General features: G+C 39.4%; 1 protein-coding gene across 5 annotated transcripts in view; it reads right to left on the reverse strand.

Moving 5' to 3' along the window:
• RHOBTB1 (Rho related BTB domain containing 1) overlaps window positions 1-22341 on the reverse strand; it is a 51942-nt gene that overhangs the window by 9950 nt on the left and 19651 nt on the right. For 3 of the 5 annotated variants that reach the window (XM_085064230.1, XM_085064231.1, XM_085064233.1), the window contains 3 exons: window positions 12861-13062; window positions 12411-12514; window positions 518-703 (listed from right to left, as the gene is read on the reverse strand). In XM_085064230.1, coding sequence (XP_084920356.1) covers window positions 518-703; window positions 12411-12514; window positions 12861-13052 — 482 coding nt within the window. In that variant the 5' untranslated portion in view covers window positions 13053-13062. Of the gene's footprint in view, window positions 1-517; window positions 704-12410; window positions 12515-12860; window positions 13220-22341 lie in introns of those variants that run through there. The other 2 variants (XM_085064232.1, XM_085064234.1) reach the window with 2 other exon arrangements.

The following is a 22341-nucleotide window of genomic DNA, read 5'->3' on the forward strand; positions in this document are numbered from 1 at the left end:
GGAAAAACAAAGCTTCTCTAGAAGTTTTGACCCCCGAACTCTCTATTAATCCCAGAACTTTCAAAAGTTTAATTTGCAACTATTTTATTTTCTGCCATGATCTAGGATTACATTTACAAACAAAAAGAAAAACTGACAATGAAGAAAACTTGAGTAGAATCTGTCAGTTTAAAACAGTGACAATAGTGACAAGGTAGGACATGATACATATGTTCAGGTAGAGAAAATATGTAAGAAAACCTTCAATAATCATTACCATCTCTATCTTACTGTAGTGTTCTGGGAGCTAACCATGTTTAGATGTCCAATGTGCAAAAATCTTGTGGTAAACTTAATAACTGCATGTGTTAAAGAACTAACCAGCTCAAAGAACAGAATTAAAATAAGAAGAAAGCACATATATTCTCTTTGTACAAAAAAAAAAGGGAAAGTAGGCTCTCCAGTTTCTCTTTTGCAAATGTTGTACCTGATTACCAAGGCGATTTTTTTTCAATTCTTATTTTTGTTTAAACTTTACCTTGCCAAAGGCCGTCTGGCTCTGTTAACAGCCTCAAGATCTGCATAGCGGAGATCCAGCTGGCAGCCCACCAGAATGACAGGTGTGCGAGGACAGAAGTGCTTGATTTCTTGATACCACATTGTTTTCACATGATTCAGGGAATTAGGATTAGCAATTGAAAAGCACAGAACAACAACATCGGACCTAGAAATGCAACAAGAAAATAGCCGATGAAAACGCCACAAATTATTTTTGCTGCAGTTCCACCTGTTTGCATCACTGCTCCACTCTGCTCTTTGACAAATGTGCTGACACCCAGATGTCAGAATACACGTTGTTTGTGCAGAGGTTTGATAGAAGCTGCACATTTCACCACAAAAGCATGGGAGCACAAAGCCACATACCCAGGAAGCACTGCCCCTCCATGCCGAGTGAGCGGAGCACTAAGAAGAGAGGTAGGGCTTTCCATTCTCTACTTTTACATGAGAGTTACTCACAGGCTGCCAATGCTCAGAAATAATTCTGCTGACTGGACACCTAAATTGCAGTGCACAGGTCACTGGTGCTTAGGAATTAGAAGGAGCTGTGCAAAACTTGAGAACAGCCACACAGGCAGACACGGATCACACCTGAATTTGTCGTGGAGAAATACCTTTACTGCAGTGTTTGAAGTACTGAGGTGGTCGCCTTTGCAATGTGCTTGGCACAGCAATTCTCTAATGTCTTTAATAAATAACCTGTTAGAAGGGCAAACTACTGCAGAATGACCACTTCTACAATATCAGCAAAAATAAACATTACCGTCAAAATAAGATCAGTAAAGTGTACAATAGGACAGTGGCTTACATTAGAGTAAGCATTACAATATTTGCAAGCTTTTAAAGGTTTCTAAGAAAACAGAAACTACTTCACTAAACAAGCTTGCTTTATAAATTTGAAGTATGAGGATTAAGGTTGACAGTTCATCCACTGAACCACTGCCTAACTCTTGTCAGAGCTGGCACCGAAAGGCAGAGAAATTATTGAATACTTTTCTCAGGGCATACCTAACTGGGGGCAGTTTCATTATTTATAAACAAGCAGTTCTCAAGCTCATGGGAAAAAAAAAGAAAATAAGAAAAAAAAGTTGAATTGAAACTCTTGAGAAAAATTGAGGAGAGGGCACATTTCGAGGAGGCAACTCACTGCTACAGAATTGTCAGCAGGATAAGCTCAGCAATACCATCTCTATCTCAGTTCTATTATTTTTTAATTTAGCACCAATGTGTTGTATCTGCAGTTTGTGTCATGTACAGAGCAGCAGAAGCAGTGAATCTTAACATTCACCTTTTAAATAATGAAATACCTCCTCAGTAGTGCTGCTTTCTACATTTCACTGAGGGCATAGATATATCCAGCTATTTCTAAAGATAGCTGCACACAGTACGGGGACTGCTGTGAGCATAAATTTAATGCAAGAGAAATACTCCTGCTCCAAATTTCTGTCTTATATAAACTGCAACACATCTGTCATATCTAGGAACAAGGCCTTTTCAAACTGGAAAATTATCTAGTAAATAGTGAAGGGCTAAGCAACCAACACAATGGTCTGCTGCACAGCTGAGGCAAACATGCTTTAAACTCAAACTTGCTGTGTTCAAGGTCAGGGAGGAGTAAAACCTAAACCCCAGCAGACATGTGCTTAGCTCCCAGAGAGAGAAATCAATGTACAGCTAAGATACAAAAAAAATCTGTGTTATATGCATTCTAATATGGTCAATTGCTGTTTAATTCAAGGCCATCATGACTGCTGGAGCAGCAAGCATTGGTTGCCTGGCTGCTCCTACCTTCACTAAGCATCTTAGAGAGACAGCCTGTCCAGCATCCTTCAGAAATTAATACCTAAGCCCAGTAATTGCAGTCACGAGTAGCCAGCCCTCCTGACTTTACAAGCCACACATCACATCTCCCAGAAAACCAAAAGGAAACAGCTCCAGCAGGAGTTCACAGGCAGGAGACTCGAGTTCCCCCAGGTGCTGGGCTGGGCACAGTCTGGGCTCCTGAGGGAGCCATGGGGAAGCTGTGTCCCTGGGCAGGGCAGGCCCAGAGCATCAGCAGCTGGCCCCAGCACAGCCCTGCGGGTGTCACAGCCCTTGCTGAGGGAGTATCATGTTTTTGCCACCGTGGCTCTTGAGCAACTCCTCACCTCTGACCTTTGCTGGGTAACCATAAAACGGAGCGGGACAAAGCTGCATTCTTTTCCCACAGCTCACTGCACTGCACTAACAGGACATTCTCATCTTACTGCCTTCCAGAAAAACTGAATAAAGAGGTAAAAAATGTGATTTGCATATTATTTATCCTGTCTTAAAACATGGACTTCCCCATAAAACAAAGATTCCTGAGAGTTCTGTCCTGGAAACACAGAAATTAATGGTTCTGTGGCACAAACAGGACAGAGGGGAAATCGCTGGGTAGGGGCAGAGTTCACATGCTGAACCAGCGCCACAGCTGGCTCTGCTAGGTCACAAAATACAGCCAATCTACCATTATAAATTAAATTTTCATTCAAATCATAAGCACAGTTTGCACTCAGTACAAACTGGAGACAGAAATGTATGAGGAAGATTAACCATCTACATAGAACTGGGAGTATTTGGAAAAACATGTCCTTTGGAAACTTTCATTGAAGTACCTATAATTCCTGTTAATGTCAAAGTCTGGTTTGACATTTTTTCATAAAATCCAGAACCTGTCAGGTTGAAATAATGCATTAATATTTCCCAAACATTAAAAATGTACCAATGTTATTTTAATACTCTCAGGGAATGTAAAAGGATATAATTTTTTTAAAAATGCCTAATTTATTGCCATTTTAGGGTGGTTACTTTTTGTGTTGGTTACCTAGAGAACGAGAAAGAAGAAAACAGAAGTAAACCTGATTCATCCTTTCTGCAGCAATATATTCACAAATACAAGCTGCAGTTATTCTAAAAAACAAAAATTCATAGCCATTTCCCAGTAAAACTCAGGAACAATTCAAGAAACATTTTTATAAACCTGAACACCAAGAAGTGCTTTATAGAATCATAAACCAGTTTGGGTTGGAATAGACCTTAAAGAGCAACACTTTCCGCCCCCCTGCCATGGGCAGGGACACCTTCCACTAAACCAGGCTGCTCACATTCCCCTCCAGCCTGGCCTTGAACACTTTGAAGGATGGGGCAGCCATAGCTTCTCTGGGCAACCTGGACAGGGGCTCACCACACCCACAGTAAAACATTTAAAATCTGTTTTAAACCTCTTTCAGTCTAAAGCCATTCCCCCTTGCCTTGTCACTACATGCTCTTGTAAAAGGTCCCTCTCCAGCAAATGCTTTAGAACTTCTCTATCACATTCCTAGTGGAGCACCACCCAATGGAGATGGGCAGTAGAGAAGGCATTGTGGGCAACCACCTTTGTTAAATACAACAAATGTATAAAAAACATAAATTGGATATACTGTTATTTGATACTGAAGCATCATGAAAAACAAAGTATTGTAAATAACTCAGCAGACAGGAATGGGAGCTTGGATATCCAACACATTGTCTTGTAGATTCCGTGGTACATGCTGAAAACGCATAACTGCTTTGCTCTTACATTCTACATTTTCATAGGTTTATCAGAAAAAAATTGCAAACCATCTATTCTTATCTGAACTTCTGAACCTCTTTAAGCATCACCAAAGTCCCCTGATTTCTGTGTGACTTGCTCTAGCATGTGATCAACCAGGGAAACACTCTGCATCACCAGTGGAAGAAAACAGGTTTCTTTCTACACCCTGGGACTCCAAACAGGGAAGAACACATTGTAGGTGTGTGGGACTTGGCAGGGGGAAAGGGGAGCAGATCCTTGCAGCTGTAAGCAAACCAACCACCACTCCCAAGTTCGTCACCTCCTGGCTGGCCAGACTCCTGCATCAGAGTGTCACATTAAGAACATTGTAAGAGTACTTAAAATGCTCCCCTTGGAGTAACAGAATTTTGCATTTTTAATGGAAATTATATACAGCTAAAATCAGCCCAGTGTGGTCTAATCATAGCTATGGCCTTCCTTCTATTGGAGATAGAAGGGGCAAAGAAAGAACCTTACCACCATTTGGAGAAGCAACACATCTACCTAATGCATGTATTACCTCAAGGCATTCAGGGATATTTTCCCAAGCTTGGATAAGAACTTTTCATGGAAGCTACTACCTCTTTTTTAGACCTCAGAGAATGAAAAGAAACCCTCCAGACAGCTGAATCTCTGGCAGGATTGAGCACACGGTGTGCTGCCACCCTGTGAGCTCCTGGTGTGTGACTTATGAACTGGATCAGATGTACAGTGAGCATCCAAGGCAAAAAGCAGGTGGTGCAGCACTGACAGAGACAATTTGACAAGAGCTTTCTCTGCTGTCTTCTTGCACGGTGTTTCAACCCCCTGAATGGAAAGATAGTGCAGGGCAGCAGCCTGAGTGCAAATACCAGCTCCCAAGCTCCCAGCCACAGTGGGTTCAGGAATTAGAAGGCCATCTAAGAATTCATTTGAGAATCCCATTTATGGCTGAGCAAAACCCTGCTACATCTCCATGTCAGTCTAAGTACATTTTGAAGAGAGAGGTGAACTCAGTCAGTCAACATTTTTCATGCAAGCATCTCAACAAACTGAAAGAAAAAAAAATTGTGCAGATAAGCAAGGCTGAAATGGGTTTAAGTGGACTCAGTTTTTAGTAAATGCAGTTGCAGCCATCACATGAAATGATAAGAAATTCATTAAGTGACTGGTGAACATAACAAAATTACCTCAGGACACAGGATTTATGTGCATACACTCCAAACAGATGAGAGCCTAGAAAAACAAAAATGCAAGGGGTGCCTGGCAGGTGAAGAACTGAAGGTATCCAAGTAAGGCAGGGCAAGACCATGCAGTGCCCTGGACATGAGCAGGAGAATCAATTAGTTCTATACTTTACCTACAGCACTGAAGCTTCTTAAGTAGTGATGTAATGTGGGAAACTGTCAAAATGCCCTGGAATACATTCAGATGTTGTGGTGAGTAACATGCAGGTTTATTTCTGTAATGTCACTTACAATTGGAAACAACAACAAAAAGAAGAAGAAAAGGCTACCTTTAAGAAAATTGCGTGTCTCAAGACTGTGCTTCAAAAGTGGAAAGAGTTTTCCCATACTTTCCTTGCAAAAAATACATCATTCTTAAATGTTAAGCATTGTAAAATTTCTTCTATGTTCTTTGAAGTACTCATGGGAAAACACTGATGCATTTAGAGAAGCTGACAAAAAATGTTTTGATATCACAAAGAATGATTAAAATAGCTCATTTTGCAGAAGCTTGTAAGAGCTACTCTTATGGTACAAATGGCTGTCCAACAATAATGCTAAAAAAATGGCAAAGTTGTGTGGAACTATGTAACAAGAGAAAATCAAACAAAAAATAATTTAAAGGACTGCTTACACAGTCTTGGAATTTGGTTTATTTTGTTGGTGGCTATATGCAGTAAATTCACACATAATTCTGATTCAACATTTATATTTGAAAAATTCCAGTTTAATGCTAAATAGGACTGCAGTTAAAACAGGCTGCCTGCAAGCTACCCCAGCATGATTCTGGGCCAAATTTGGCCAGTAGACTCAGGAAAACCCTCTTTGAAATCATGTATATACATTCACTGTAAAATACCAATATATGCCTTTTTCCCTTTCCTGAAGCAGAGATCTCAGTTACTGCATTTCTAATACAGGAATAAGAATTCTATGATAAACAGAACCCTAGACATAGTTAATTGAATTTGTAATACTGAAATATTCCAGGTATCACATGCCAAGTCAGGGCTTATATAAGTGAGACATAATGCCTGAAATCAAGGGAGAAGGATGAAAGAAAATGCTGGAGCAAGGAAAGGTACAGGGCCAGCTGGAACATGTCTGATCAACTCAGGGCAAACACCAAAACACACAATATCATACAAAGGCATATCAGCTGACTCCTGTTTCCAGACAACAGATTGGAGAAAAACAAAATAATGATAAATAAATTCACAAAACAGAGAAACCAGAAATGCTAGGAAAGGTGGGCATTCCAACATTATTTTTGGTTATTGCAAGGAGGAAGCTTACAGATGAGAACTACATGCTAACCCTTTACAGAGAACCAACTAACTTTCACCAAACACTCTGCAAAAGAGTAAGTGGAAGAAGAAATGAAGCATTTCTTTACTCCCAGCACCACCTTCTAAAAATACTACAGAAATCAATGGTCAATCAGAAAAATATGCTGAGTTTAAAAAAGCTAAGAAGATATTTAGTTCAAACATCAGCTGAAGTAGCATATTTAGAAGAAAAAAGTATTTCCAGGTAGCAGAGAGATGCAAGGATGGAACAGGAAAAAAGAAATTAGAAGGAAGATCCAAAGCTAGGTCCCAAAATTCACTGAAACCATGATTCCTCATAAGTACTGCTGAAGCTAAGGAGGGAAAAATCCAGAGAAGATGAAAGAATTATAGGGTTTGGTTTGCATCCAGCGTGGGAGAGGCTTCTGAAGTCCAAGAACACATGGATATTGAACATTAAGAGATGCATCTCTTTCTCCATGGAGAAAATATGGACTTTTATATATTTTCCTTTCTTTGGGCTATCACCAAAACCAGCCTCCTTTTCTTTTTTAAATTTAAATTAAACTATCAAGAAATGTTAACTGTCAAGTTGATGTCACAAAGTTATTGAGAAGAAATCAGTTTGGAACAGTCATAACTGGTTATGCAGAGTGTTTTCCATAGTCTGACACGTTTGAGGAAACATAGACAGATCCTGAGACCCTTGGAGTGGAAAACAGCACACGAAATTCACCTAATACCTATTCACAAAGAAGTCATTCACTAAGATCAAGATTTTGACAGAAAGTAGCTTCCTAGGCTTATGGTTTCCAAAAGATTTGATGTTCCCTTGCAGCCTTTCAGTATAAAGCCCAAATGCCTTCTTTCCACCCAGCCTCTGACTTAGGAAAGCAAGGAAAATGTGAAATGATGTTATATCACAAATAACAACTGCCACGTACTTTTTCACTCCTTAAGGAAGACTTAAAGCATTGGAAGTGTCCTTCTGTTACAGATAAATTACATATACATCAAGTTGAGCCTCAGGCCCACCAACAGCCATTTGGCACACACCTTTCCAAAGAAAGGAGGAATCCTGACAGAAATTCCATAGCAAGCTCTTTCTACTCACAGCATGAAGCCATGGTGGGATGCAGAGGAGAATAGTAGATCTGCATTAATTTCACTGGCTTAAGTTTATCAAGGATTTACTATCCCACCAGCTCAGTGAAAAAGCCTCAAATGTTCATATAGGTAATGAAAGAAGAAAAAAACCAGTGCATACACACAGTATATCAGAATGAAGTTACTGGAGAAAGCTGTCTCTGTGAACCTCTCTGCTTATTCCAGTCTTTCTTGGGCATAGGTCAAACTCAAAAGAGAAAAAAATCATAACAAATATATATAAATTATAGAAATTGTTTTTTACAATTCTGCATAATCACATCACAAAGAACCTGAACAGCTTATAAACCACTGTAAAGTAGAAGGAGAGGCTCACAAATTTGGGTAGGTGAAGATGATTTGAAGATACTGCCTATCACTTTTTTGTGGCAGAAAACAGCAAAAGGAAGCAGCCAAGGTGGGAGACATCTGAAAATAACTGGATTCCCCATCAGCTGACCCTCTGCTAACAAAGCAAGACACTGTCCTGTGTCTGTTAAGTTCCTCTGCCCTAAAGAGACATCTCTGATGATCTCTTCCAACACGTGACAGTAATGGTTTGTGAGGCACAGGGAATGTGTGAGCTTTCATTCACAAGGCCCTTCTGAAAACCCAGACCTTCTCTGAAGAAAGGAGGGGAGCTGCTGGCTCAGTCTCAGCTTGGGCACAGGTGCTATGTGACAGAGGCCACTGATCTAACTAAAGGCAGACCAAGTAACTGTGAAGTTAAAAACCTCATCCTAATCTCACTGAATTTGCTGAATGCAAATACCATTTTACATCAAAGCTACCTTGGCTTCGTTCTTACAGAAATATCATCATCATCGTCCCTTGAAGAGAAAAAAAAAAAAATCAGAAAGAGGTCGGTGGAAGTCTTCAAACATCAGTGATAAAGCCCTGTTCTCATGGACTCCTTTCAGTGGCATTCAAAAGGTATATTTTTAGGGATTCAATTACAGTGAAGTAACTGGTGAAGGGAATTGTAATCACACAGAAAAAGTCGAATGCGTGTGTTCTTCTGTGTACATACAATACCCACAAGGCTTACGAAATCCATTCACAACAGAGGAAATACTCTAAACATATTTTAAGAAGCGCTGTCAGCAGTCTCACAGCAAGACTCATTCACATTTGTAAGTCATGAGGAAAAAGCTGTTTTCTGTCCATGCTGTATGAACAGATTTTGTTTGGTCTACAGCTCATATTTAAGTTGCAAGTAAATAAATCATCCTGGCTGGATTAGCTGACAAACCCCATCTATGGTATTGAGAATAAATATTTGATTGGGACTGAATTAACTCTTTGCAGATTTGTGCTTGTGTTTACACATACTAGAGCTGCACATTAAAAAAAACCCCAGCATACAGAGGCTATTTATCAAATTAGCCAAACATGTTTACCTGGAAAGAAAGAAAGAAAAGGATGCAAAAAGCAAGAAAAAAAAAAAAAAGTGCAAGCCAGCTTCTAGAATTAGTTTGAACATGATGATATGTTGACACTCTCATTCAAAACCAGACTGGACAGGAGGATGGGAGATAGTGAATCCTGACAAGTTGAAATGTAAATTAAGATGTTTTCTTGTCTTTACACTTGCCTTCCAGAGAAACTGCTACAGAATAACAACTTGGGCTTTAAATGAAGTTCACACCTCATCTGCAGGCTTAGAGAATACAATAGCACCAAGACTAGATTGTTATTAAACAAAGAGGTGCCTGGGAGCTGGAAATCAATACACAAAATTATAACCAAGAAATTATCATTTTACAGCATTTTGAGGTGATTGTGAACCAAATGAAACCCTATGGGAGATTATCAATAAATGGCTGTTTGGTATCACATATTGCCTAAGCTGAACAGAACAGGATATTTCCAAAACTAAATCACGCACTTTAGTCTAAGGGGAGAAAAAAAGTCATTCAGTAAAACTGCAGGAAATATTTCCACAAGTCTGCAGCCACATCCCCCTCACTCCCTTAAGCTATCAGGAACTGCTTCCCAAAGCTCCCAGAGGAGTGTGATTATTAAACTAAACACCACAGAGCAGAATGCAAGCTGATCTCACTCTCCATACTCCCATTAAGGGATGGCAGTAGAAACATTAACTATTCCATCCCCAGTGAGATTTAAATGTTTCTCCCCTTCTGTCACACAAAAATCGTGGAAAACAGATTCCTTTTCTCATTCTCCTTTGATGTTTCTATCTGTGAAAAATAAAGAGTTAAGAAGGATTTATCTGTACTGCAAGTCCTATTAACTGTTCACCCTGTCATCTATAGCATAATCTATTTATGTAACATTTTCTAAAACTGTATGGAGCAAACTTTTCCAATGAGCAGCAGGTGAGTTGATGACCTGCTGGTTCTTGTTACACCAGGTTTAGGACAATTAGAGGTCTTGGCTGAATGTTTGCTGGAATAAGCCATTCCCTGCATAAGGTGCAGATGTACAGAATTTTTTTAACAGAACCAGAGGAGTATATTATTATATGATCCTTCAGACGACCAAAACACGGGGCACTTGCAGGTGTAACCTTGCGCAGTTTGGCATAAAATAGGTTTTTCACTGTACTGCAAGATTTGGCACACCTGACTAGACTGTAGTTCAAGGTGCAGAGGTGATTTAAAATAAATTCCTATAAATATGAACATTCAGCATTGAAAAACTCTTTTAAAATGCCAACCCAGATAAAATACTAGAAAATCTGCTTTAAATGCAACATTAACATTTTCAAAACAACCAAGTACCAAGCAATGCTTACAATCTCAAAAAATTTACAACTGAAATTCTATTTTTAAAGTATTTCTTTAGAATTTCCACTTACTTTCTTCATTAATAGACTTGCAGAAAAACCACTAACCGAAGAGCAGGCTTCCAGAACAGCCTTTTAAAGTTAATTAGGATATAGCAAACCTCATTTTACACAAGTACAGTTCTGCTAACATCACAAACGAATCACTGTGTTCATATGCTTAATCCTCGAGATCTCAAGTTATTCACGTCCTCCTTGGCATTTGCAGGATTAGAATCTAAGTATGTTGTTTCCTCCCTCTCCCTTCCTGTCAGTAAATGTGGGATCAGGGTTCAGAACATGCCTGATTCTGTTCTCCTAATCTCTAGTAATCTTCTCAGTGACACAGTATCTGTTGCAGAATATCAGGAGGCCACATCAAAGTGGAACAGTTAGTGGAAACATGAAGTTACATCCAAATTTATCAATGCAGGCTCCACACACTGCCAAAAGTAAAACAGTATCTGTTCACATACCCCAGTAGCACTAAATATTAAGGTAAATATTACCTTGAAGTCAGTAACTTCTCTCACAAAGCTTATTTACAAACGGTACAGGTTGTGCAGCCCAGATGTGTTGCCACTTTAGCTCCTGACAGAAAATTCCAGGTAAATCATGACTCTGTGAAAACTCAACGAACACGGTGCTGTACACAAAGGATGTACAAGCATACAGAGTTCTACAGCCTGAAAATTTAATGGGTGGGTTCAACCAGCAGAACCCTCTGCAGCATTTCTAAGGGGTAGAGAATAGAAAAGACCATCCTCCTTCAAAGTCACTTGTGTCATCAGGCAGCACAGAGAAAAGAAAAACAGCAAGACAGTACATTTTGGCCACATGGAATAGAAAGCTGGGGCTGACACTCTGCAAAGGGCATTCCCAGCTGGAAAAAAAAGGTGTCTGTCTATGGAAGTCTGACCAACTGCAGTGACTGAAGCAGATATGAAAAGGTTATGAAAAAGTTTGACAAGGTGAAAAAATGTGTGAGGACTGAGACCTCTCAAATGTCAGTTATGAAAATATATGTCCAAAACCCACCTTCAGTATTTGCCTAATACAGCTGTTCTGCTGTCTGTACTGCCACAAGGTCAGATCTAATTAAACAAACCAGAAAGACTATCACTGGCTTCAGTCCTTGTTGAAACTATGCTGAACTTTTAAACACATATATAGGTACGCGCACACACACACACACACACACACACACACATACATAATACATGCTGGAAAAATCTAGATCACTTTGATTTAAATACAGATTTATTATATATGCATTTTTTAGAATTTCCAGGGTTAACTGATTCACTAACATTTTATATTTATAGAAGAAAAACCTCAGCTTTAATTAAGGAAATACAGAAGAGCCTCATCTTTCATGAAACTGGCTCTGCTCTCAAGAGGTTAGCTGCCCATTCAACATCACAGGTTTTAATAAAATAAATATTTCATTGAGTAAGAGTGATATTTCCCAACATCTCTCCTTGTTTGTTGCTTATTAGGCAATTATATCATACACTGCTTATACAGGCAGAGAATGCTGATGTTCAATTTTGTAAAACTACCATCTTATTTTGGGGAATGTTCTTTAAAATTCAAAATAGGACAACAGTTGTTGACACAGCTTAGCAGGCTGTTCAAGGAAATGTAGCGTAGTAAAACTATGCTGCTTTTTAAATATTTATATCTTTTTAATCCTTGCAACAGATAATCCTCTTTGCAATGGGCAGGAACATGAATACCCGTGATTGTTTTTAAGTCCTTGCTCTTCAAGATTCAGATTTGCAATTTATTTCTGCCCTAAAATTTGAATACAAGTATTTCTTAAAATTTTGCTTGGCTCAATTTACCTTCCATAAGCAAAGCGCCTGTCTTTGTGGTGGTCCCCAAATGTATCCCACAGCCTGAGGGAAACACTCACTTCATCCACAACATCTCTTGAGCGTTCAAGGACCTAGAACAGAACACACATAACATTCTCTTTCCCTCCATCAAACAATTACTTTTCTAATTCACCCCATCAAAAGGTCCAAAGCATACCAGGTCAAGAGTCTACCCCATATAGTTTTTAACAAACGATGTATCTTATAAAACAGGCAGAATATTTATCTTCCTAAAAATAGGTTTGATAAAAAAAACCACTTTAGAATGAGAGGTGAATCAGACCGTGGCTGCAGTAGAGATCACTCATAAAATACTTGTGAGCTCACTGCTGCATCCTGACAGGGTAAGGCTTGCCCATAAATCCTAGCAGCACCTCTGAGCATGTGCTGCATGCTGTGCACACCTGCAGTCCTTACCTCCTGGCAGACACGGTACTGATCGATGGCCCAGACGGTTGGGACGTGCGTTGCCAGCAGCTGATACTGAGTCAAGGTTGTATTGCAGGCTCTCGCACAGATCAGACGAGTCTTTCCCACCGCGTTATCTCCAACCACCACACACTTGATGGTTTCTACGTTGGGTCTTTCGTAGTCCATGTCAACGTCCATTTACCAAAAACTGTAACAAGACAGTTAAACTTGTTTTCTACTTATGCATGAAAACAATGCTATTTAGAATCAGAGCCTTTTACTTCCACTTCTTGAGAGATGCCTGGAGACAACAAACCCTTAAGGAAAAGTGTGCAGTAAAGTGTCCCAAAGTAAGCCAGCCAGTCCTTTAAACACTGCTCAGTTATGCAAATACACAACTATTTGACCGCAGTGGCTTTATGCTGTTCACATGCTATTTTCACTCTGGTTTCTGTAAACACAAGCCTGTTTGCAGAAGATAGATCTTGGTGAAACAAGGACAGCTAGCACAAACTTACCTCTCGCTACTACTTTTTATGCCAGGAGGAAAAAAAGACTGGGCATCAGTGGGTTTGACCTGAAGGACACCAGTATAAACCTGTCTTCTGCAATCCTGCCCATGCAGGATTTGATTTAGGGCTGTCCAAACAATATTGCTAACAGCAAGTCACACAAAGTAACACAGATGGCTTTAGCACACAATAAAACTCACTTGTAAGACGACTCCAGAGACTGTTCGCTACAAACCACAATTCCCATTACATCCTGCATGTATCACACAGTCTTAATTTTCCAAGGAGAATGGATCATGGGCTAAAATGAAACCAAAGAGCCAAGCAGGAACTTGCAAGTATACTTGTCTACACCTAGAAACTCTTTCTGACATGCAATGGAAAGTGAAGAGAAGATGGTTTTTGAAGATACTATCCTCAGGAAAAGCTATTATTGAAACTATTTACTTAAATATTCTATGGGAACATACTGAAGAAATGCCTAGATACAAATGCAAGCTGGGAAAAAAGGGTATTTGAAAAGCTAAAACCAACTCATGCATGCTTACTACAGTCTGTCATTTTCATATGTGGGATCATAGTTTGATATATCTGAATTTGGTTTTCTAATGTCTAGCAGTCTGCTGAGTAATCTGGTCTCTGCCAGGGAATTGTAATCAAGGAGGGAGAAAAGGGAAAATGCAAGTCACAAACTTGTTCAGGAAGGCTTGCCTAATAATTATTTCAGCAAGGAACCTACAGCAATTTAATTGACAAAACACAGGTCATCCTCTGGAGTGATGGTGTCCTTTTTCTGAGGAGAAAGCATGACAGATAAAGAAATCCAATGATTTGTTTTAATACCTTTTTTAATATTCACATCTCATTCACACATAAATATAGAATATATATGGGCTGTCAGGCTGTTTAAAGTAACAGATTCAAGCTATTTTGGTGTCCATTTTTCACAGTCAGAGCCACTATGTTCTGATTTAAGAAAAATCATGTTTAGTAACTACTAGTCAAACACTGATTTTAACTGTATTCTTTCATTATTTGGAGTGATGTACACCAAGAAACAAAAGTCCTTGTTAGAACTAAAGGTCATCCATTTAGATAAAATTTTGAGTATGGACTGCATGCTAATAACCATAATAGCTAAAGCACAATTGTAATCTTTATTTATGGGTGGAGGGAGGAGTTAGGGACAACACAGACAAGGTGCAAGAGTGATTTTTGCCACTACCGTGTCAGACTGATGTTTCCACAGCCACTGAATGCTTCTGGAAATGCAGCACAGACTAGCACGTGAGAATACATCTTGGAGATATCCCACCCTAGACTGCATTGTGGGCCCAGACACCTTTCCTCCTGGCACAAGTGCATGGTTGCACAAGCAGAGCTCTGCAATCTGCCAGATGCAGAGCAAAGAACACAGCTTTGAAAACACACAGAGTATGGACCACAGTGAACCCTCACGGCCTCGTGATACCAACCTGCTGTGCTGGCACAGGGCTTCGAAGTGATAAGGACACAAAGCTATTAAAATAGAGCCTTTATCCCTTCACTGGCTTGTAACCTGCATCCTGAGAGGTTACTAGTCTTGTGGTAAAGCTCTACAGAGGCTTCCAGTTCCCTGACTGCAATCCAGCCCAGGCTGATACCTGGGATGGCCAAGGGCTCTGTAGCCTCTCTGTGATTCCAAATACAAGAAAACAGCTAATTCCTCCTTCTTCCTCAGCATCCTTGTGAAGGATACAGCCATAATATAAATAAAAGTACAAAAAAGGGGGGTTTTCTTCCACATTACAGAGAATGAGGCATGTTCCTACACCACTGACTCATAGGCAGGGCCCTAAATGAGTAGCAAAACCCCAAGAGCTTTCAGCACATGATCTTAAAAAGTTTCAAGTCTGAGAATAAACAGCAACCCCCTTGACATATTATGTGGTATTAAATTACTTCATATTTTATTCATGCATGGACTAGACACCACAGATGGAATGTGGAAATGTTTACAAGGCTAGAAAACAAAATGAAGGAGCGTGGCTAGCCAGTGTGTCTGGTTGGTTTTAAACTACCAAGCAGAGATGCCAAATCAATTTTTCTTCCAACCAAATATTCCATTAAAATGCTGGTGCACAGATTAACTGAGGTTTTATATAACAGTTTGATTTAAAAATTCTTCAAAAGTTCTTAAATGGTAGTTCTGCAAAAATGTGCTTCAATCAGGCACAAAATATGTATTAAGTACAGAGACTGAAATCTTAAAAAAAAAAATCCAAGAGGATACCAAAGCCAGTTTAAAATTAACAGGCAAATCTAATAAAAGTAACTAGATAAACCAATGCAACTATCTGAGAATCCTAGAAAAGGGACACATGAAAACAAAATTTAAAAATTGTTGGGGTTTTAATTTTCCAATATACTTTACTAACTTAATTAAAGCAATGTTATCACAGGACTCAGACACAGCATGCCTGAATGTCCTGCTGTAGATCAATGACAATCTCATGAAGATATTTTTAGCATGACTCAATACTGCACAGGACAGAGATTAAAATAAACTGGGAATAAAAACGAAAGTAGAGCTTTGTGGCTATGTTAAGGAAAGTTCTTAAATACACTCCAGTATATATAGTATAACTATGTGTTAAAAATGCATATCACTGTAATATTGTTGACTAGTTTTCAGGAAGGGATTAAAGCAGAAATAGCTCCTGAAGAGACTGACAGACAGAAGTCTGGACACATATTTAGACACCTCAAATAAAACCAGATGCTAACAACAAATTACAGTATAAACAATTAGCAAAACAAGTTGATTAAATGCTTACAAATGTAGCCAGATGCCTTCTGGCTACTGGAATGATTAAAGCCAGGAATACATACAAGATCTAAAAAATACAACCACAGTTAGTTTTTTTTAATGATTAAAGCCAGGAATACATACAAGATCTAAAAAATACAACCACAGTTAGTTTTTTTTAAGGTAGCCTCTAGGTTAAGCTGGTGCTAAACCTATTATATAATCACACTGATTTAAAATGCTAAACATGTATTTACAAAACCTAAATTAAAAAACCAACAACAATAAGACAAATAGATTAGAGCTCTGAAAGTCTGGTAATACCTGGGAAGACCAACTGGAACTGAAACTGAACTGGTTAGACAAGAACAAAGCAGCATATATAAAGATTTTAAAAAGGCATAATATTCCAAGACCAACGAAAAACTTGCTAAAACCAACCTACAACCAGCAATGGTTTAGTTTACCAGCAAAACAAAGCAGGGTAAAACTAAGGGGGAAGTTACTGGAAGTGTAATCAGTCCCAGAAAGGGCACTGACAAAAAAGCCAGAGAAAGAAAGGCCATCAAATGACGGGCAGCAAGAAACCTACCGGGGAAAAGGTCTGATCAGAAATCGCTGTTTCCAAAAGAAAGGAGCACAAAATTCAGCTGCTTAATCCAGTTCTAAAGAAAGATGAGCAGATGGATGGAATGAAAAAAGACACCCGTAAGAATAACACAGGATCTCAAAAATCTCTTAGGATGTTCTATTTTTACATTGTCACCTGTGATTGTTTGCAGATGAAGAGAAGACAGAGGCAGCCAAAAACCAGGAGATGTGAGGAGACTCAAGATCTAACATAAAGCCATTTAATTCATTCACTTGATTAGCAGTTAAGAAATATTGCAAATGAAGCTGATTTATTCCCAAAGAAGGATAAGGTTACTGTTCTGAACCATGGCTTGCAGATGGTTATGGCTGCCAATTTCTTTCTCTGCTGCTTCACCTCAAGTTGCTGTGGTGTGCTTGGTTTTTCATTTAGTTTTTCCTCATGGCTAAATGAGTTGTTATTATTATCACTATAAAACAGTTGTGGTTGCCATAGCATGTGGGCTGGTCAGCCTCAATACTGAAACACTGCCTTTCTAGAGAAATTTTCCACTAGATAAATTTTCCAAATGATTTGTAGATGAAGCATATCACTTATCTATTCCACTGGTACACGGATTAAACACAACAGATACACACAATCCCCCTCACTCTCTGTATCAATGTATGTGTATTAATATACAATAGATAAACAGAACATAACCATGGACTTGTTTTAAAAATGCAGCTTAATATATTTAAAGCTATGACTGCATTTTTCTCTACTAGAAAGAAAGTGGATGAAGATCCAAACCCAGTAGCAAGTTGCCTCTGCAGGATCAGGAATTCACCCCTACAGATCTCTACCTTCCAACTTTGAAATGTCCAGGTGTTTAACATGCTCATTTAGCATATACAAAACATAACCAAGATTTTTTTTTTTCAAAGAGCAGTAGCTAATTATTAATCCTTTTCTCTTCAGCAAACCACCATAAACAAATCACTAAGAGTGTCTACATTAATCAGTGATTATGGAGTAATCCTGCAGGCACTTACTTCTTAGCTCTGTACTTAAACACATCCCATAAGACTGAGATAGGACCCCTCAAAGCAAGCATTTTACTTAGCTCTTGTGCTAAGAGCAAACTCTTCAGATGACAGTTCAGAATGACAGCATGTAAGAACCTTGCCTGCTCAGAAGTTTTTCTTTAAGCTATTCCATGGGGAAAAAGAAAAAATAATAATTTCAGCCAGTGTCAAGTGATCTGACCAAACATGCAAATCAGGAACTTGTTCAATCAAAGGGGTTGCCAACCACAATTAAAATGTCACAATTTTACTAAAGAAATCTAATCGAAAGAGACATAAAAATCTAGTATGACTTAATATGAATGGTGGGCTTGGGAATTAGTTGAAAAACTCAGGCCACCATTAAGGCGATAAGATCATCAACATTTATGCACAATAAACACACTCTCCTGAAACTATATCAAAGTGCATTTGTAGCTACCCTATATTTCAATCTATTCTGGAGATGTATTTTTTAGTATAGTTTTGGAGCGATTCCTTCAGAGAGCCATTAGGCAATAATATGCCAAAAAGAATATAAAAAAATTTATAAGACTATGCAACACTCTTGCCTCCATCCCCAAGTTGCAAAATTCCTACTTGCAACCATGGAAACTGGAAAAGGAGATGCAAAATGCCAAGTTCTCCAGGCACTGAAATCACCACCTTGCAGTGCAGAATCCCAAGGCACCAGCACGCTGGCAAGGACCAACAAGCACACGAGCCAGAACAAGTGTGTGAAACGTTCGTTCTCAATATATAACCTGCCATGTGTTGTTTCAGAACCTTTAAAGGATTAACACAGATATGCCAGGGGACAAAGCAGGGGGACTTAATGTTCACTTGTGCAAGAATATAGGATTCACAGACAGCTTTGATTTGGGGAAAGGTTAAGAGCCAAAAGGCTGTTTTGTGGTTTGGCTCAATTTAATAAATTAATTAAGGGTTCCACCACGTATGTTTGTGAAGTAAATTACAACATGGGATCAAGTAACAGATAAACTATACCAGCTGCTGCAAGACCATCACAAAACATTTTTTACAAGGTGTACATTAGTATTAATATTTTCTTAAATCATAGGAGGGCTGATGGGGAGACTGGTTTCAAAAGAAAAACTATTCCTGGTCAGCATCAAAGAACTAGCTGGTGACAAAGTGTAGTAAGACTCAAGGTGGGATCAGACCATTGGGTCACCAGGGGACAAACGTGGGAATGATGCATATCAGACTGGATTCTCGTCCAGGATGAAGCAGAATTGCCCTATTGCCATTATTTAAAGTTCTGGCAGTTTATATGGAAAGACTGAAAAGGAAGAGACTGACTCAGGAGGAATAAATTCAAGATTAACTCTGGAATTTATCACCTATTTGCCCTACCTGGTCCATCAGCAGATGACAAATACAGCCAATGACTGGGAAAGGAGAAAAACCCTTATATTCTAAAGCTGATCTGATTGCAAATGCAAAACCCTTGGATCTCCCATGGGGAGAAGAGAAGGGCAGCTGATGGAAATGTTGTTTTACTGCATGAGGTGATAAATGAGATAACCCTGGCTCTTGCTGTGCGCAAAAGGAGTGCAGGTCAACAGAAACACCTTTGTCATCCACAAGGGCAAAACCTGGTTCTACCCTTTTTCTTCTGTCCTGAGACATCTTAGGGCCAGTATCAACAAAGAAATAAATTCCTCAGAATGCTGCTAAAATTTGATACAGCTAGAGCAGTCAAATACTGAATTTGCCACCAAGAGAGACTCCACTTGGCTTGCCTGAATCAGCTTCTCTCATGTCAGCTTTTGATCAACAAGCACCAGATTTATTTCTAGATGCTACCTCTTACTTTTTAAAGAAGGAAATTCTCAGAAGCCTCCATTCAGTTGCCATAATCCCCACTTTATCCTTCAAGTTTTAAAGGGTGTGAAAAATTGACCGTGGCTTCACACAGAAATGAAGGGAGCAGCCACTAATGAAGATGTAAAGTTCAAGACACAACAGATGTTTCTACATTGGCCAGAAAACTTCTCAGTCGAATGATCACCACAACCCCAACAGGAACAGCAGAGACAGGGAATAATAATTCCTGGTTTGTAGTATCAGAAGCCTGTCACTGCTCTTTCTCTGCCTGCATGACTCCAGATTTGTTTGTTTCTGTTAATTATTAGGATCCTTTGTCAAGCCCAACCTACCTCTGTGACACAACAACTTTTGATCAGCAAGAATAAGCATTTTCTCAGATGCCCAAAAATCAGAGATACTGGTAAAACACAAATTCTTCCCATGTTACAGTGTATAAAACAGACTGCCCTGAAGCTCAATAGCCAAGAAGGAAAACTTTTAGGTACAATAACAGATTCTCCTGAGCCTCCTTCAAAAACGTACAGCTTACAAAGACCTGTTTTTGTGTCATACACACTCAGTCTATCAGACCAAATAGACCCAAATGCAGAGTTCACCATTAGAGTTTAACTATGTCAATTTTCTGACAAGTTCTGGAAGACCTGAAGGGCAGAAATCAACAAGCTGATTACACTGAGCAGCTTACATATTATTTTGACCTGTGACATACCTTGGGATATCCTTTGTGATGAGATCATCGCCCTAGAAATTAATCCACATGGCAGGTGAAGGGCATTTAACCATTTCAGAACCTCGTGTGCTCTGAGAATCTGGGATGAGTGTTTTCTAAGCAGTGCGAGAGCCTGCAGCACCGCCACTCTTCCCTTGGCCAATTTTCCAGAGTCTTCCTCAAGAAAAAGCCCCAGCACAAAGCAGTCCCTAGTGCTTCCTTTTGCTGCTTCTCTCTTGTGCAGACAGATGTGGAAAAAAAAGGGTGACCATAATGGACCCACCCCTGGAAAGAGGGAAACATCCCTGTAGCTGGTACATGACTGATTTAAGGCTGGCACTTCAGCTTTGCATATGCATTTTGTGAGGATTCCAGATATGCCTGGCTACAACTGACTGTTCTTCCCACTTACCTGAGATAATCATAGCAGACATAAGGGACTAGGCAGTGACCAAGATATGGCATTGCTGTGGGTCACAATCTGCCACATCACCACAAACTGAAATTAACTGTAGCTGACATTAATAAAAGTGGCTGAGAACCAAGTACCTGAAGAATGGACAATACCCACTGATGGTGATAACCATCACCAAACAGCTGGCACTTTTTAAAGCAGCCACCCATAAAATGCACTAAGTCCTCAGATTAGTCCTCCTTCTGCAACAAAAGATTATGCTGCAGGAGCAGAATAAGGATACACCGCTAATAGCATTTTAATTCAGCTCAAGAATACATTTTTGAAGCACATATTCAATGCTTTGGTTCACATCAGGTGCAGCCAGAGAGTGCACAAACTCAATTCCAAAGGGAAAGATGTCCCACACGCCAGTGACAGGTAAGTATTCCGTACATGGGACCAAATTAACACCCTCTGTCCCTGGAGCTGGGTGCAGGATGGACACGGGGTCCTCAGCACCAATTTCTTCATTCCCAGGTCCCCTGCTACTGCATCACATGATCTACCAGTGTAGACAGAACATCAGATGCTCTCACTCCTGCTCTGGTATTTGGATCAACATAACTGGGGCAAAGCTGCAGCTGAATCCTTAGTGACTGCCCTGCCCAAGAGTATCTGGGATAACATAAAACTCAAAGCTTAAGGGAAGACAGGTCACCAGAAAAGCCTGATTCAACACTACTAGATTTCATGGTAACAAACTCCATGAAACACCTGATTTTACTCTTAAGTAATTAAATTGCTCGTGCAGTGTTAAACTACTGACTGTACCAGAGGTTGTTAGTGACTGTATGCTCTTATAAAGACAGGTGCTGACACTGCATGCTGTTCCTAAGCAGCGTTCCCAACAGTACTGAAGGAATAACAACAATAACCACCAAATAAGGCTTTCTCACAACTTTTGTGCATTTCTGTGAGGAAAATATTTATCAGGTTTTGTTAGAATTACAAAGAATATTCCACAGACACTGGTGACCTTCTAGCACAGAGAGCTGTTGAATTCCCTTTCTGTACTTGTTCTCTTTCCGAAAGATAGAATCAGGCTCTTGTTTCTTGAACTTTATGTGACATTTCTTACACATTCTCTTCTTTGTTAATCAGTGATATTAGAAAGACATTTATATGTGATTTTATTCATTCCCAGACATTATTACCAAGGAAACTACCAAAGGAGAGTAAGACCTCATAATGACAGCAGGAAAAACTCACCCTAGGACCTAAACACTGACTGGAATAGCAAACACTTCAGGATGGCAGACTTCAGGTAAATGCTATTTTCAGATCACGGGTCAAGTTCTGCACTTACGTCTCAAATGCAAATCCAGCAAAAATGGAATAGTGCAGGAGGCACACAGATGTGGAATTCACTGGTAATGTCTAGTGCCACACAGAGACTCCTTTGCAAAGAAAAAACTTAAAAAGAAGAAAGAAATTGCTATGTTGTGTCTCATGTCAGACAGAAAGGAGAGGAAAACAGAAAAGTAGAATGGTGTTGGATGGGAAGCAAAGGGAATCCATACTGTTATTTC

Source organism: Lichenostomus cassidix, chromosome 6 (genome assembly GCF_008360975.1).
Source record: "Lichenostomus cassidix isolate B80296 chromosome 6, HeHo_3.0, whole genome shotgun sequence".
NCBI lineage: Eukaryota > Metazoa > Chordata > Aves > Passeriformes > Meliphagidae > Lichenostomus > Lichenostomus cassidix.